Source organism: Siphateles boraxobius, unplaced genomic scaffold (assembly GCF_051911475.1).
Source record: "Siphateles boraxobius isolate OS27281-9 unplaced genomic scaffold, OSU_SipBor_1 165, whole genome shotgun sequence".
Lineage (NCBI taxonomy): Eukaryota > Metazoa > Chordata > Actinopteri > Cypriniformes > Leuciscidae > Siphateles > Siphateles boraxobius.
In genome coordinates this window covers 99521-116866 of record NW_027508772.1, presented here as the reverse complement: position 1 = coordinate 116866, position 17346 = coordinate 99521, and the positions used below count along the sequence as shown (strand labels likewise).

Sequence of the window (17346 nt, the reverse complement as noted above, 5' to 3'; positions counted from 1 at the left end):
AACATGATAGTATTGTGCAATAATTGAAGACATTTCTGCTTTAATAGAACCTTTTTGGCATGAAGGGTGCTAGGGCGGTCAAATGAAAATTAGAATCTTGAATATGCGTCGAAAAAACAAAACAAAACTGCACATTCGAATGCAAAAACAGTGTATTCAAATTTTTGGTGTGTCAAGAGGCGTAAAACTAACCAGTCTCACGACGGTCTAAACCCAGCTCACGTTCCCCATTAGTGGGTGAACAATCCAACGCTTGGTGAATTCTGCGTCACAATGATAGGAAGAGCCGACATCGAAGGATCAAAAAGCGACGTCGCTATGAACGCTTGGCCACCAAAAGCCAGTTATCCCTGTGGTAACTTTTCTGACACCTCCTGCTTAAAATCCCAAAAGCCAGAAGGAAGACATGATGGCGTAACGGACGCGGTTTGGTTTTGATAGTTTATCCAGTAGAGCGATGTGCGCTGTTTTTTTTTCAAACCCTGCGTTGGTAATTTGAAAAATGGCGAGAAAAGGCTATACTGACGAAAACCCACTCAGCTGGAGGCAAAATTCCTGCAACGACATTTGACCATTTTACATCAGTCAGAACTGTGTGTGTGTGTGTGTGTGTGTGTCTCACATGTTCCTGCAGGCTCTGTGCGAGCGCCTGCTGCAGCTCCTGCTCCTCGCGCTCCTGCTCTAGGCTGAACTGCTGCACCCAGTCCAGCTCGCCCGCCGCTCCCTCGGGCGTCTCGTTCTCCTTGTTCTCATCCATGGTCAGATCCAGAGACTCCAGAGCATCTACACACAACACGGCTCTCAACACTCAGAATACGCACAATACTTCATGTGGTCATGAAGTCTACTGGCATGTCAAGTCACCTTTATTTATACTGCACTTTTTTACTATACAGATTGTTTCAAAGCATCTTTACGGTGATAACAGGAAAATAATGCAACAGAGTTTGTTTCCAGAAGAAAATAGAATTATAGTCCAGAGTAAAGGGCATATTGCAGTTTTAAAAAAAAAATTATAATAACCTTGTATGAAAATATCATATTAAAAGTTAATGCAGGATTTAAAAATGTTTTGCAAGACATAAGGGCACAAACTTAGTAGAAAACGTGACAGTTTCCTTGACCGTGTTGGAAAAACACTTGTTTCACGACATTGCGTCGTTACGTCATGAGAGGGAGTCGTTTGCCGGACTCTGCGTTTGCTCAGTGCGGAGTAAGAACGGGGTTATTGTATATCAATTTATCATCGTTGTGGTAAATTATTGTGAATTATGGCCAGTCAGGACAGAGTCCACAGGTTTCCGAACAAGAAAAAGGACGGTGCGATCTTCCGTGTCTGGGTGTTTTGTGCAGGTGAGGAGACGGGACTTCACTTCTGCATCGGCTTCGAAAAATGCGGTAGTGTGTAGCGTTCACTTTAGACCTGATGATTATATTCCCAGCGATATGATGGAGTTATACGATGATGATGGAGTTATATGATGATAGGCCTATTTCACAAAATGGCGACCGAGACTGGAAGTAGGGTAATCTCTTTTCCGCCGAAAGCGCTAGCAGTTGCAGTCCGAGGACAAATGCGGAGACTAAAAGCGGTCAGTCCTGTTGCGGACCTTTTTATGTTTCAACCCAAAGAAGAAACAACCCTATTTATCACTTCACAGCTTTCCGTGTTTTCATGGAACAACTGGGGAGAAGTTAAATCACGCCAGACACGTGTAAAGGAGGAAGCAGATGTTGATATTGAGTGTTGATGCCGGGGTTCGGGAGTGATGCCCTGACAAAACAGGTTTATATTGCACTTGATTGTTATCCGATTTGCACGTCATGCACTTTTAGTTATTATTATTAACTGTTGCCAATGTTTGTAGAAGTTGTTTTCTGTAACTTTATTTCCCTTTTTCCCTGGGTGCGCTTTGCCACGCCTGCTGTTTACTTGTGCAAGCAAGGGCAGCTGGAACATTTATTAAACATGTAGAATACTTACATATAGTATTATAAATTCAGACGTTTGTGATATACAAAAATAAACATATTGGAATAACTTTTAAAGTTGTGTAAACACGGAGCAGTTTTTCCCGTGAGTGGGACTGGAAAACCCGGAGTGGATCAGGAGCGGAGTGATGACAGCACGCTTAGAGTGCAGAGAGGAACGGGCTTTTGCTCCACTCCAGGCTTCATCACATCCCCCTCAGCAGGGTAAACACCTCGTCCGTCCCATTCAAACTAAAATTAAGACATTTATTACACTATTTGAGAAATGTAAGTATATTTACGGCCTTTAAATTATGAAAAGTGAATTTAAGACACAAGGACGGGGGGGAACCCTGATATTGACGGAAATCCTAGCAACGTTAGGTCAAATTCACTGTAAAGATGTACAATTTTTAGTCTCATTCATGGTGGTAACATGCAAAACGAGCCATAATCTAGTGGAAGATTGCTGCAATCTCCTGGACAAACTAACACTTAATAACATGAATTTGTAACAAAAGCCATTAGATTTCACTCATAGCAATCAGACATTTCTATTTATTTATTGTGTTTAGATACAGTAACGTTAAACGTGAGCTTAGTCATCAAGTGTCATGCCATTTAAATGAATGGAACTTTTTTTTTAATGTAAGCAAACGTCAAGAATTTTTTAACCTTTGTCCAATTTCAGCGATCTTTTCACAGCTCCCTGAAAACTATCAACAAAACGGACAACATCTGCTATTCTTACTTTTGTCAGATATGAATGACAGAGAAAACAAGCTATTCACAGTCCATTTTGAGAATGAATGGCTATCGTAGTGTCACTGTTGTTCCATGAAAACACGGAAAGCTGTGAAGTGATAAATAGGGTTGTTTCTTCTTTGGGTTGAAACATAAAAAGGTACGCAACAGGACTGACCGCTTTTAGTCTCCGCATTTGTCCTCCGACTGCAACTGCTAGCGCTTTCACTGGAAAAGAGTTTACCCTACTTCCAGTCTCGGTCGCCATTTTGTGAAATAGGCCTATGGAGTTATATGATGATGGAGTTATATGATGAGGGCGATATGTGCACACGGTCACAGCTCCTTCATCGGGTCCGTCGTAAGCATGGGGTTCGGTTTTACAAAATGTGCCTCGTCTTAATCTAATTCATGAACATATCCTACATAAACTTGTTTAAGCCACACCTCAGTGTGTCTCTGACCGTTGTTCTGTCTAGTCCTGCTCTTGCATAGCAGGCTCATAATTTTACGGCTGAGGTCCGTCATACGAGGAAACATTTAGGCTACAATTTCCTCAGCGTGCGAACTGTCATTTCGGTGCTATCGTTTACTTTGACCGCACTTCCTCCCGTTACGTCACTTCCGGTTTGGCGGTTTTCAAATGCGGAAGTAAAATTTGCTCACGAAAATGACTCCAGAAACCTAAATAACGTTTTATAAGTATATATTTATACATAAATGTAGATTATTTTTCTATACATTGGCTCACTGGGTACTCTAACCTGCAAAATGCCCTTTAAGTAAGTTCAGTGATGGTTAATTTTTGTTGTAAAAAAAAATATTAATCTAGTTGTCAATGCAGGCAGATCAATATTATTGTTGAATATTAATTTAAATGTCCCCAACTAAGCAAGACAAAAGCCAAAGGCGATAGTGGCAAGAACCAAACCTCCATCAGGTGACAGAATGGACAACACTCCAGTGTGAAGATGAGCATGTTATCTAGTTGCGGCGTGTGTTTACCAGCGGGTTTCTCTGCCTCCAGCAGGTCCAGGTGCTGCGTGGGGTCGTGTCCCTCAGCGTCCCCGAAGCCCGTGTCAGGGCTGCTGGTGGGCTCGTCCTCGGGGCCCGCGGGGAGACTGGTGTCGTGTCGACTCAACTCCAGCACCGCGGCCAGCATCTCCTCATCATTGATGCCATTGAACTCGGACTGTTCACTGTGCTGCATCTGTGGGGGGGCCACCAGTTGGTCTGATTCATTTTGGCAAATATTTAATTTGAACTAGAGCCCGATCGATATATCGGTCTGCCGATATTATCGGCGTATATGAGCCTGTCGCAGATATATCGGTATCAGCGTATATGCCGCTGATATGAAATTTTTTTTTACAGAACATAAACCACGGATAAAATGCTTGTAAATTGTGTAACTACGTAGTTTATCCAGCAGAGCACGATCAATTGTTTGTACTGGCGACCCAGGTCACTGTGGTGACACAAGCCAACCCTTTCACTTCAGTAATCAGGTCTCTTCAGACACAGTGTGAGATACGCACACATTAGCTTCCACTACACTGACAAGGTATGAAACATTGCTAACTAGCTAACGAGTATGATAAGCTTGCTGTGAGGGTAAAAGACGGGGACATTGTTTATTTACTTTATAGTGTCTCACCTGGTGACAACGTAGCGTAAAAATCACCCACCATACAACAGACTCAAGCCACCACCGCACTGCTAACTAGTTAGAAACTTACCGTTAAGACACCGCTTGTCTGGTGCTGCCTGAACAAGACACCGGACGCAAGCGGCGCGATGCGACTAAGGACCGTTGAACCCATTATAATCAGATATCTAAGGTTTTTTTCCCTTGTTGGAATCAAAATTAGGAATCGATTAGAATCGATAAGCAGAATCGAAATAGGAATCGTTAAAATTGAAACGATATGCAACCCTCCACGTGACATGACAGCTTCGTGGGTTGCAGTTTGTTGCATAAATGTTTGATTTGATTTACAAACGCCATGTGGACTGATTTGAGCAAAAGACTACAGCACTTTTATTCTCACCTCTTCTGTCCTGTCGTCCTCTGAATGATGTCTGCGACCGACTTTCCTGACAAGCTCCTCCTCACTATCAGAGTCGCACAACACACTCCCCGAGCTCTCTGGCTTTAGAGAACCTTTCCTGTAAAACACCAATTCACAGCACATGAGTATGAATACATCAAGACTAGGGCTGTCATGATTCCTCGATTCAATAAGAGTACTCGATTTAAAAAAAAGCCTCGATTGCAATTTACCCGTGTCGGGTAAACCGCAAGATACCGGAAGTGGTGCGTTCAACTGACGAGAATCCATGAACCGCATTAATACACCGTTTACTTAGGCTAAGCGATATATAGAAAACCATTTAAAATCATAATATAACAGTGCTATTGGGAAAATCACAAAGGCTGCGATTCAGTTCAAGAACACAATATGATTGCTTACTTTGATACTTTATTTGAACCAGATATATTTTCAAGGCTGTTGTTCACTTGGATCTATTTTTATCAGCAAAATTTTTTTATACGATTAATCGATGAAATAATTGGTAGAATACTCGGCTACTAAAATAATCGACAGAATACTCGATTGCCAAAGTAATCGACAGAATACTCGATTGTCAAAGTAATGGGTAGAATACTCAATTGCCAAAGTAATCAACTGGCAATCGAGTATTCTGTCGATTATTTTGGCAAAGTAATCGGTAGAATACTCGATTGGCAAAGTAATCGGTAGAATACTCGATTGGCAAAGTAATCGGTAGAATACTCGATTGGCAAAGTAATCGGTAGAATACTCGATTGTCAAAGTAATCGGTAGAATACTCGATTGTCAAAGTAATCGGGAGAATACTCGATTGTCAAAGTAATCGGTAGAATACTCGATTGGCAAAGTAATCGGTAGAATACTCGATTGGCAAAGTAATCGGTAGAATACTCGATTGGCAAAGTAATCGGTAGAATACTCGATTGTCAAAGTAATCGGGAGAATACTCGATTGGCAAAGTAATCGGTAGAATACTCGATTGGCAAAGTAATCGGTAGAATACTCGATTGGCAAAGTAATCGGTAGAATACTCGATTGGCAAAGTAATCGGTAGAATACTCGATTGGCAAAGTAATCGGGAGAATACTCGATTGTCAAAGTAATCGGTAGAATACTCGATTGGCAAAGTAATCGGTAGAATACTCGATTGGCAAAGTAATCGGTAGAATACTCGATTGGCAAAGTAATCGGTAGAATACTCGATTGTCAAAGTAATCGGGAGAATACTCGATTGTCAAAGTAATCGGTAGAATACTCGATTGGCAAAGTAATCGGTAGAATACTCGATTGGCAAAGTAATGGGTAGAATACTCGATTGGCAAAGTAATCGGTAGAATACTCGATTGGCAAAGTAATCGGTAGAATACTCGATCGGCAAAGTAATCGGTAGAATACTCGATCGGCAAAGTAATCGGTAGAATACTCGATCGGCAAAGTAATCTGTAGAATACTCGATTGCTAAAATAATCAATAGCTGCAGCTCTTTATCAAGACTGAATATAACCTCAGCATGCACATCATCAGAGGGACGTTCTCACCGTAGTGTCGAGGAGTTGACGGACTGTGACGTCTTCAGAGTCCTGGAGCTGAAACGAAACGAGCCGTTAGCGAGTGCGAGGGCGCTACGCTACAGTAAACGACAGCTTTTCTTAAAGCTCAGATTAATACATATCCGTTTAGAATAGCTTTTAGCAATTTGATTGATTGTATGTTTTATCTCTATATCTGTGTTTTTTGCATAGCTTTGTATTTTACTGATTTATAGGGGTGTAACAATATATTGCAATACAAATGCAACAATATGTATATTGGATAGTTCACCCAAAATTAAAATTACTATGTGATAAAAAATTCCAAGTTTGCAGAGTTTTAGTGTCAGTACTACATTAAAACACTATATATAATGCTGGATATATATGGATATATATCTAGTCAGTGACAGAGTGCAAGCATATTCATCTAAAATAATTCAGTATTTTCAGCTTCAGAATCATGAATATTGTTATTCTGGTGTCTCTATTGTCCTGTGCTTTGGGTTTCCAGCACAAGTCCAAGCCTATTCATTTACACAATGTAATACCAAATTTAGCATTTTAATCAACAGTACATTTTTTGTTTATCATATGTCTTGGAGTATCGCAATAATATTGTATCGTGACTTCAGTTTCGTGATATGTATCGAATCGTGACATGATGGTATCGTTACACCCCTAATAAATATCCAACAAGATACTGTTAAATAATATAAAAAAGAAAACTGTAATATTGTTAGATATGGCACTGATCTATGGTGTATCATTGTGATATGAGGGTATCGTTACACCCCTACTGATTTACTTTGTTGTACTGAGTCCTTGAGTGCCTTGAAAGGCGCCTATAAATAAAAGGTATTATCATCATCATGAGTGAGAGGTGTGCTTACAGGGCGGCCTGTGCGCTCCAGCCGAGGCTGAGGGGGGGGCGCGTGGCGTCTGTGCAGTGGGACAGCAGAGTCAGGTGTCTGGGGATCAGCACCTGCTGGCCCAGCTTGCTGTTTATAGACAGCTGAGTGTTGTAGCTGTAGCGTTTGAGGTGGAGGATCAGCACCCTGCAGAGACACACTCAGTCAAACCAGGGGTCGTACAGATGCTGGAAAATTAACTTCCAGGACTTTAAGCACTACTTTTGGGGTTTTCAAGGAATACAATCAGAGATCTCACTAATCAAACAACAACTTTATTATCTTTTAAATTCTAAAAAAGGTAAATGGATCAAAAAAGTAAGCTAATAAACAGGGTTCCCACATCTTGGTTAACTTCAAATTCAAAGACCTTACAATGATTTCCCAGGTCCAATACCCTCAAATTCAAGGACTTAATGTGGGGACACATTTGTTGTGTCCCAACAACAAACATTGAGGCACCATCGTAGTAGTTTTGTGCGCTAGAACGTCATGGCATCGAACAACACAAAGTACCTCACACCGGAAACACTTAACGTAACGCGTAAATGCGCGTAACTAACGTAAATCAAGCAACCGGAGGGAATAATATGGATTTTTTCCAGGAAACTTCTTGCACAAAATAAATGCAAGCACTTTCAAGGACCTGTATCTATTATCGGTTTATTTTCAAGAACTTTCCAGGGCCTTGAAAAACACCTTGTACGAACCCTGTCAAATGTGTGTTGTCAAAAGACCCAATAATGAAAAGCTGCTAAAGTACACGTGTGTGTTAATCCCAACCTGGGAAGCCGGCTAAATTTGTGAGAGACGGTCGCTGCTTTTCCACTGCATTTTTCACAGGAATACTCGATCTCCTCCATCTAGAAAACACAAAGTCAGAAGGTGAAAAAAAAAAGTTTCATATGAAAAGTACCATATAGTGAAATTGACAATCAGTGAGAGTTTAATTTCTGTGTGTATTGAGTTCTGTCTGTCACATGCATTGCTTTTACAGGCGTTAAAGCATCAGGGGAAAATAAAACCTCAGAACTGTTTTATTTTAATCTTTAGACAAGATTTCAGGAAAAACATTCAGTAGAAGTGACAAAAAAGGGTTAAACGAGTCGATGGACTAAACGGTTGTTTAGAGTCAGGAATGTTTGGTCAGATATTTGCCAAACAGAACAAAAATGCAAATTGTCTTTCTGCCAGTAGGTCACATTTATAAAAAGATAAAAAAAGAAAAGAAAAATACTGAGTACCAGAGCACAGAGACTAGAGAGTCAGTGCTGGATTCTTCAGTGCTAAACGTTGTCGGTCAGACTCATGATATCAGCCCGAGTCCGGCATTATCGCAGGGTGTTGTGGCGATTCTTAAACCACAATGAGTGTCAGGACGCAAGAATCGATCATTTGATCTCATGAAGTGACGACAGGCGCCGTGTTTGAAGCGCTTCACAACGTCCCGGACCAGCATGCCTAATTTCTCGGTCCTCCACGACGGGCTCAGTCACATCACACAGGAGCAGACGCTCTTCCTTACACCGCTTTGAAGGAGACGCAATCACAACAGAGCGAAAATGCACATTGTTAAAGGCGGCAAGAGATGACTGGTCGGGAAGCAACGTGTAGTCTGGCGCGCTTCTTGTCCATGAAACAAGAATTTAGGGATCAAATCTGCATGATTGGACAGTTCTGGGCATGTGACCAAAAGCACGAAACTTATTGGTCAGGCCTTTACTGTTTGGATGGTTTCCACTGACAGCGGGTGTGATGGAGCGGCTCACCCTGAAGAAGAGGTCCAGAGAGTCCTGTATGGACCTCATCGGGAGTGTTTTCCTGCGTCGCGGGAGGTCGATGGACAGATCGTTGAACTGCTCGCGCTTCGTCACCACTTCTCCACAGCTGCGCACCCGAGGAAGACAGAGTTAGTCACTTACTCATGAGTTAACGCCATACCAGCAGCGATGCCTATATTCATGCCAATCAACAGTATTTCAATTTTAAAAATAATTATGATAACACCAATTCAAAATATTGTTTACAATAATTTAACAATTTTCTTAAAAACAAATCAATACACAAAAATCAGACATATATATATACCAATAGAAACAACAGTAATAATAACATTTACATTGAGTCTCTCAATTTAAAATGTCAGAAAATTCTCCAAAATAATTCCAGGAGAAACCCTTTTAAAAATGTCCATTATTTACTGAATAAAAACATTGTCTAATATATTTAAAAAAGGACATTCTATTAAAATATGTTTTACACTAATCAGAAACCGGTTTCTCTTCCCCTTTCGAGGACAGAGTTATTAAAAATCCCGAGAAACTCGTTGGCAAAAAAATAGATTTTCCGATTCATTGTTTTTTTTAAATGTGGTCAATTAAAAATCGATTCTCAAAGGCCATGAATCGTTTTTTTCCCCATACTTATTTATCCATGACCCAAAAGCCAGTATTAGTTTTCCTATACAGTTTATAGGCTTGCATGTTACACAAATCTTGCACAAATGCTGTGAGATTGTGTTTGTTTTATCTTAAGCATAAAATAACCTGATCCTGTTTGATCAAGGCATGTCACTGTTCTGACTATCTTGCATCAAAATCCTGCATTTGAGATGTAGAGTTGGCTTCTGTTTTAATGTACCCAAGTGTACCTAAAGTAAAAAGAGTTTAATATACAGGTATGTGGCTCTTAAGTTTACAAGTGGTTAATTAATAAAAAGAAATTGTGTTCACTGTTCTTGCTTATAAATATAGGATTTGGATTAAATTTATATTCATGGAGTCGAATCGGGAATCGAAAATCGAATTGAGAGATAGAAAGATTGTTTTATTTAATGCCATGTCAACATCTAAGGCTATTTTCATGGCAAAAATGCAATTCCAAAAATACAAATATCATATAAATACAATAAACAAACAAACAAACAAACACAACAAATCATATTATACTTTTTTTTAAATTAACATGACAAAAAAATCCAAAACCTTTTCAGGCATAATCTTACTAAATAAGTGAAATAACTTCATAAAAGAGCATTCCACTTGTATTAAACTCAGGACAGTCCAATAAAATATGTTGTACAGAGAGAGGAATCTTACAAAACATGCATAAAGTTGGGTCTTCCCTTTTAAGCAATAAAAAGCATGAGTCAAACTTGTGTGACCTAAGACCACTCGATCAGATCTAGTTTTAAGAGTGATTAAAAGGATGAATTTCACACAGCGTATTATTCTTGCCCGTGTTGAACTCCTCTGGCCACTTATCCAATATATAGCGATTAATAAAAAGGTCTGATATCTGAGGGAGGAATTTGACATTCATTAACTTTGGAGTTGAGAGCTTGCGAATCGAAACTGAAGGGAACATCTGAACCGATACCCAGCTGCACTGGCGTGATGACCTCACCTCTTGCATGTGATGGTGTGCTGCACCTCGAACTCCATGTTGACGGAGACGGGGCAGGTGTAGACGCGCGCGGGGTCCGCCTCCTCCGCCAGCCGCGCGCTCTGAGGCTCGTCCCACGGCTCGCTCTTGCAGCTCTTGTTGATCTTCTCCACGTCCTCCTTCAGCTGGTCCAGACACTGGCTCAGGAACTCATGGGCATCCTGGGAAAACACACACGATTGGCACTCACGGCATATGAACATTACGTATCCGTTCACACCAAGGACGAGAACTTTATTAGCATCCACACTAGGGCTGTCAAATAAAAATTAATAGTCATTGAACAAAAAAAAAATACAAAAAAAGTGCACATTTGAATGCTAAAACCGTGCATTTTTGGTGTGTCGAGCGGCGTGAGACATGACGGCGTAACGGACGCGGTGTGTTTGTTAGTTTATCGAGTACAGCGCGGTGAGGCTGCGTTTGTGAATGTGAAAAATGTTGGGAAAAGGCTATACTGACGAAAACACTGTTTGTGGGAAAAATCGTGCAACGACTATTATCAGAGCTGAGTGTGTGTTTTCTTCAGCTGGAAACATGGTCAAAGCGCTAAGCACTCGCTCAGATCAAGCTGAGCGTCTGGTGTGTTTGATGATCAATATGTAGATGTAGTGAGGAGAAGTGCGTGTTTCTGAATGGCAGTTTGCTATTCTGTAGTTCATTACGCTGTGTGTCGAATAACAATAACAGTAATAACAGTAAATGAATGCAGTGAACTTCATCTCTGCATCTGCTGTGAGTTCATCAGGCATTCGGGAACGTAGTGGCCACCAGTTAACACATTATTTCCACATTTACATAATTTCCAAAATTTTTGTGGGAAGATGATTCATTTAATTTATTATACAGGAAAGGTTAAAAGTAACATTAAGGTACAATTTAAACGGGCCTGACTAGCAGGTTCCTGTTCTGCAGAACATTTCCAGCACATGAAGTCAGAAACACTTACACAGGACATTAGCATGGGCTAGACAGATACAAACGACTAAAAACAACAATATAAACAGTGCAAACAAGACTCGGACAATAAACAAACAATCAGTGAGTACAAGTGTAACCGTTTAGAAGAAACAGTTTGTATGCCTTTTTGAAATGTGATGGATTGTATTTTTCTTATGTGACGGGGAATATCATTACAAATTTTGGTGTAAGTTGAAAATAAAGGCATTTCTGGGGATTTCTGACCCTAGTTGTTGTTGTATGGAGGAACTGGAATTAGTGCCTGTGAAACTGATCTAGTGAGCCGGACTGGTCTCATATTGTGTATTGGAAGTGCAGCAAGTGTTGAAGTGCTGTTTTGAATCTGATTCAGATTGATTACAGCGTTTTACTAGATTTCTAATGACAAATTTTCCACCAAAATAAAAGCTCAACTGGTTTCCATCCAAATAAAAGCTCTAGCGTTCATCTTTTGCAAGTGTAGAAATTAGGACAAAAGTGTTGTAATTTTGGCTTTCTAAAACACCAGTGTCAATGTAATGTAGACGGAGACACTGCATCACAACAAAAAAAGGGTTGAGTCCACTTTACAGCTCAAGCTCAATTCATACTTTGCAGTCACGTGACTACCACGGATATCTGGCGGGCAACAAACGCTGAAAAACGGCAAATTTCCAATACTAGCCTACAATCAATTATATAGTGAGGCTATTTTGTTTCCATAGCACATTAACAAAACGCTTAATGACACTAATAGCACTAAAAACAATACAATTACTAAATATTAATAATATCACTAAAATTACGAAAAGAGCCCGAGCTCTATATCATTTTAGTGATATTAATATTTAGTAATTGTATTGTTTTTAGTGTTATTAGTGTCATTAAGCGTTTTGTTAATGTGCTATGGAAAAAAATAGCGGTCTTTAGTTCACGAACAGCACAACTCTGCCATCTGTGAAAATCAAAAGCAGCTTCAAAAACTTGTTTAAAAAGAAATATTCTTCTAATTTTTTACTGTCATTAATGTAGGTCCACAAGAGAAATAAGCCAGTAAATTAAGATAGTCGCTATACCGTTATATCCATCGCCGTCTCTGAGAGACAGGGTATCTGCACACTTTTTAAAGTCAAATTTAAGGCTTTTTAAGACCTGAAGAAATCAAAATTAATACCTTACATTAGGGGTGCGCAATATTGACAAAACGTTCTCAATATTTTCAAAGTTTTGTTGTTGATAATTAGATGATATTTTACTGATTTGTGTTTGTGCTGGTACCATGGCTGGTTTAGGTCTGTTGTTGACAGCTGACTCACGAAGATATTCATATTTTTTCATATTCTATGCAGTGGTCAGTTCACAGCAGTGACAGAAATTAACATTTTTTATTAAAGAGCAATATTTGCAACCTTAAATTGAGTTCCAGGGGCATTTTTACCCATATATTGACTTTTTTTTTTTACTTAGAGGTATGCATCACCTTTTATGTCAAATTCTAACATTCAAATTAAATTATATTAGAATAATAACACAATACCACTGTTACCAGTTAAATTAAATCATTAAATCAAAATCCATCTTTGCAGTGCAGAGGAGACACAGAAGCGGCATCAGAACTGGCATTAATATATTTACACTCCATTTACAATTGCATAAATAAAGCTATGAGATATTCAATTCTTAATATCAATATTTAAATATGAACTGATTTCTAATTGTAACATTTTAATTACAGGATACTTTAAAATGTGAAACTAAACCCGCCAGTAGGCGGCAGCAAGTCACTGTCTCAGGGAGTCATTCATTCAACCCATTTGTTCAAACGGCTGATTCATTCAGGAAGTGCAAGTGATTGTTCATTGAATCGTTAAAATGATTCGTTCAAAACGCGGATTTCAGTCAAGAAATCTTTTGCATTGAGACTCTGCTACGGTTTCATTTTGAAATTCTCATCAGCGAAATAAAGGGGAAACAAACAATATTGACAATATTGTTTATAAAATGTAACAATGTTAATTTAACTGCTATATAAAATAAATATCATATTTGCTGTTGTGGACGGGAAAACAGCCCTCTTGCTGATGTAATATTGTATGATAACAACATATGATATATAAAATACCAAAACGTATACGTCTATTAGGGAACATACCTATAAATCTGCACTGACACGTCACGCAGTGAAAGCAAGCGTGCAGGAGACAGACGTAATGCTGGCGCGAATGTGACGCGAAATGTCACGTGAACGAGCAAATCCACAAAGAACGAATAATAAATAAAAAAGTACGCTAATTAGATAGTTTTAATTTGGAAAACATTTAGATATGTCTAAGTCAAATTGCCATTGAAAATTTAAGACCTTTCATAAGTAAAAACAAGACTTTTAAAGACTTTTTAAGGCCTTAAATTTTTTATATCTAATTTAAGACTTTTTAAGACTTTTTAAGGACCCGCGGACACCCTGGAGAGAACACGGCGTTAATGCAGCGACAGATGCTGAAAGCTCAGTCCGTTTCTACTTTCACTTTCAGGGAGTGAGCGCGTTTACATGCACGTTCTTAACACGATTATGCTGAGTAATAGTGCATCCAATCCTACAACTATCTGGCATGTCGTTTACACCTCTAAACAACAACTTTTGTATATTAAAACTGGCGACGTCCTGGCAAGATCCTTGATTAGTTTACTGGGTTTCGTTGCTAGAGAACGACGTTCTTGCCCGCCAACCAGTACGTCACGTGCAAAGTATGAATTCACTGCTTTTTTTAATTTTCACACAGAACATGGATTGGAGCTCTTCATCTTAAAAAAAAAAAAAAAGGAGTCTCACAAAATCCTGTGGGAAAAACTGAATATGATTCCTTTATGTTGTTTTTATTATAGTTCGGTTAAGGACTTATATTTAGGTAAACATATGGGCCTTGGTGTGGCCGGGCCTGAAGTCAGATGCTTCAGAACAGGAAGTGAAGATGTGACGCGTCTTACGTTCTGCATGTAGCCAGAGAAGCGCTCAGCCGTCGAGCTAATGGCGCTCTTCACTCGCCGGAGAAGATCTTTCTTCACGTCTGGAGGAGAAACGTCTTTCTTGGCCAGCAGATGAGCAAAGCGCCTGCAAAGGGAAACAGCAGCAAATCATCAACAAGCCGTTACACAGTGTATAAATGCTTCTCAGTGTTTAGTAGGGCTGTACGATTAATCGCTGCTTGTCAGTGATGTTCGTCTCTGTAAACACGGCTCACTCTGAAAACACCGAGTTTGAGTCACTTACGTGCATTTGAAAAAGCAACACGCGTCAAACATAAGCATTTATGAGCCTCTGGTCCAACAAAAGACATTTACTCCCAACTCAGTCTGTACTCACTTTTGAGTGAGTACACTTTTCTTGAATCCCAACACCTAACTCATCTGCGGGGCATATGTGGCGCGTGTGTGTGTGTGCGCGCAACGCCCTCTCGTGTTCATAGGGATATGTGGTGTGTGTGTGACGCTCTCTGGTGTTCGGAGGGATATGTGGTGTGTGTAACGCTCTCTGGTGTTCAGAGGGATATGTGGTGTGTGTGTGTGACGCTCTCTGGTGTTCAGAGGGATATGTGGTGTGTGTGTGACGCTCTCTGGTGTTCAGAGGGATATGTGGTGTGTGTGTGACGCTCTCTGGTGTTCGGAGGGATATGTGGTGTGTGTGTGACGCTCTCTGGTGTTCGGAGGGATATGTGGTGTGTGTGTGACGCTCTCTGGTGTTCAGAGGGATATGTGGTGTGTGTGTGACGCTCTCTGGTGTTCAGAGGGATATGTGGTGTGTGTGTGACGCTCTCTGGTGTTCAGAGGGATATGTGGTGTGTGTGTGTGACGCTCTCTGGTGTTCAGAGGGATATGTGGTGTGTGTGTGTGACGCTCTCTGGTTTTCGGAGGGATATGTGGTGTGTGTGTGTCGCCCTCTGGTGTTCAGAGGGATATGTGGTGTGTGTGTGTGTCGCCCTCTGGTGTTCAGAGGGATATGTGGTGTGTGTGTGTCGCCCTTTGGTGTTCAGAGGGATATGTGGTGTGTGTGTGTGACGCCCTCTGGTGTTCAGAGGGATATGTGGTGTGTGTGTGTGTGTGTTGCCCTTTGGTGTTCAGAGGGATATGTGGTGTGTGTGTGTCACCCTCTGGTGTTCAGAGGGATATGTGGTGTGTGTGTGTCGCCCTTTGGTGTTCAGAGGGATATGTGGTGTGTGTGTGTGACGCCCTTTGGTGTTCAGAGGGATATGTGGTGTGTGTGTGTGACGCCCTCTGGTGTTCGGAGGGATATGTGGTGTGTGTGACGCTCTCTGGTGTTCAGAGGGATATGTGGTATGTGTGTGTGACGCTCTCTGGTGTTCAGAGGGATATGTGGTGTGTGTGTGACGCCCTCTGGTGTTCGGAGGGATATGTGGTGTGTGTGACGCTCTCTGGTGTTCAGAGGGATATGTGGTGTGTGTGTGACGCTCTCTGGTGTTCGGAGGGATATGTGGTGTGTGTGTGTCGCCCTCTGGTGTTCAGAGGGATATGTGGTGTGTGTGTGTGTCGCCCTCTGGTGTTCAGAGGGATATGTGGTGTGTGGATGTGTGTGTTGCCCTTTGGTGTTCAGAGGGATATGTGGTGTGTGTGTGTGTGTGTGTGTGTGTCGCCCTCTGGTGTTCAGAGGGATATGTGGTGTGTGTGTGTGTCGCCCTCTGGTGTTCAGAGGGATATGTGGTGTGTGGATGTGTGTGTTGCCCTCTGGTGTTCAGAGGGATATGTGGTGTGTGTGTGTAACGCTCTCTGGTGTTCAGAGGGATATGTGGTGTGTGTGTTTGTGTGTGACGCCCTTTGGTGTTCAGAGGGATATGTGTTGTGTGTGTGTCGCCCTCTGTTGTTCAGAGGGATATGTGGTGTGTGTGTGTGTGTGTGTGTGTGAAGCCCTCTGGTGTTCAGAGGGATATGTGGTGTGTGTGTGTCGCCCTCTGGTGTTCAGAGGGATATGTGGTGTGTGTGTGTCGCCCTCTGGTGGTCAGAGGGATATGTGGTGTGTGTGTTTGTGTGTGACGCCCTTTGGTGTTCAGAGGGATATGTGGTGTGTGTGTGTCGCCCTCTGGTGTTCAGAGGGATATGTGGTGTGTGTGTTTGTGTGTGATGCCCTTTGGTGTTCAGAGGGATATGTGGCGTGTGTGTGTGTGTGTGTGTTGCCCTCTGGTGTTCAGAGGGATATGTGGTGTGTGATGCTCTCTGGTGTTCAGAGGGAGCATTTACTACCAATCAGCCGCTACACTGACAAGCTGCGCATAAAATAATCACAGCCTTTGTGAAATCTGTGCTGTTTCAGTGCGATTAATTTGTGTAACCCTATTTTTAAGTGAATTTTTAGGATTGTGTAAAAGGACTTGTTAACTAGCATGACGTACTTCAGGAGGGAGTTGGGGTGGACCCTCTTCCACGGGATGCCCTGCTTCAACAGGTCGCTGGAAAACGAGGGCAGGCTGAAGAGCGACTGCAGGATGGCGTTCATATAGCAGGTGTTCCCGAGATTGGAGAATCTACAGGGGCAAACAGGCATGCGATGAGCTAAAGACTACAAGTCAGCTGGCCAATCAGAGCAACAGACTGGGAATAGAGGAGCTGCAATAATGTGTGAGAAAAATAATGTGCTTTTGAAAATAAATCAAAAGCATGCTAACCTGTTCGATTACACCAAATAAACAATAACAAACTTCTCTGAGAATCTCTTGTTGACAACAG

At 41.2% G+C, this 17346-nt stretch overlaps 1 protein-coding gene across 1 annotated transcript in view; it reads right to left on the bottom strand.

Moving 5' to 3' along the window:
* The window catches only part of usp37 (ubiquitin specific peptidase 37), a 50463-nt gene that overhangs the window by 8023 nt on the left and 25094 nt on the right, over positions 1 to 17346 (bottom strand). Inside the window, exons 10-19 of the mRNA XM_077232159.1 lie at positions 17013 to 17144; positions 14599 to 14722; positions 10636 to 10835; positions 9000 to 9117; positions 8014 to 8093; positions 7213 to 7377; positions 6329 to 6376; positions 4767 to 4884; positions 3721 to 3925; positions 623 to 783 (exon numbers count right to left, since the gene is read on the bottom strand). Coding sequence (XP_077088274.1) covers positions 623 to 783; positions 3721 to 3925; positions 4767 to 4884; positions 6329 to 6376; positions 7213 to 7377; positions 8014 to 8093; positions 9000 to 9117; positions 10636 to 10835; positions 14599 to 14722; positions 17013 to 17144 — 1351 coding nt within the window. The remainder of the gene's footprint in view (positions 1 to 622; positions 784 to 3720; positions 3926 to 4766; positions 4885 to 6328; positions 6377 to 7212; positions 7378 to 8013; positions 8094 to 8999; positions 9118 to 10635; positions 10836 to 14598; positions 14723 to 17012; positions 17145 to 17346) is intronic.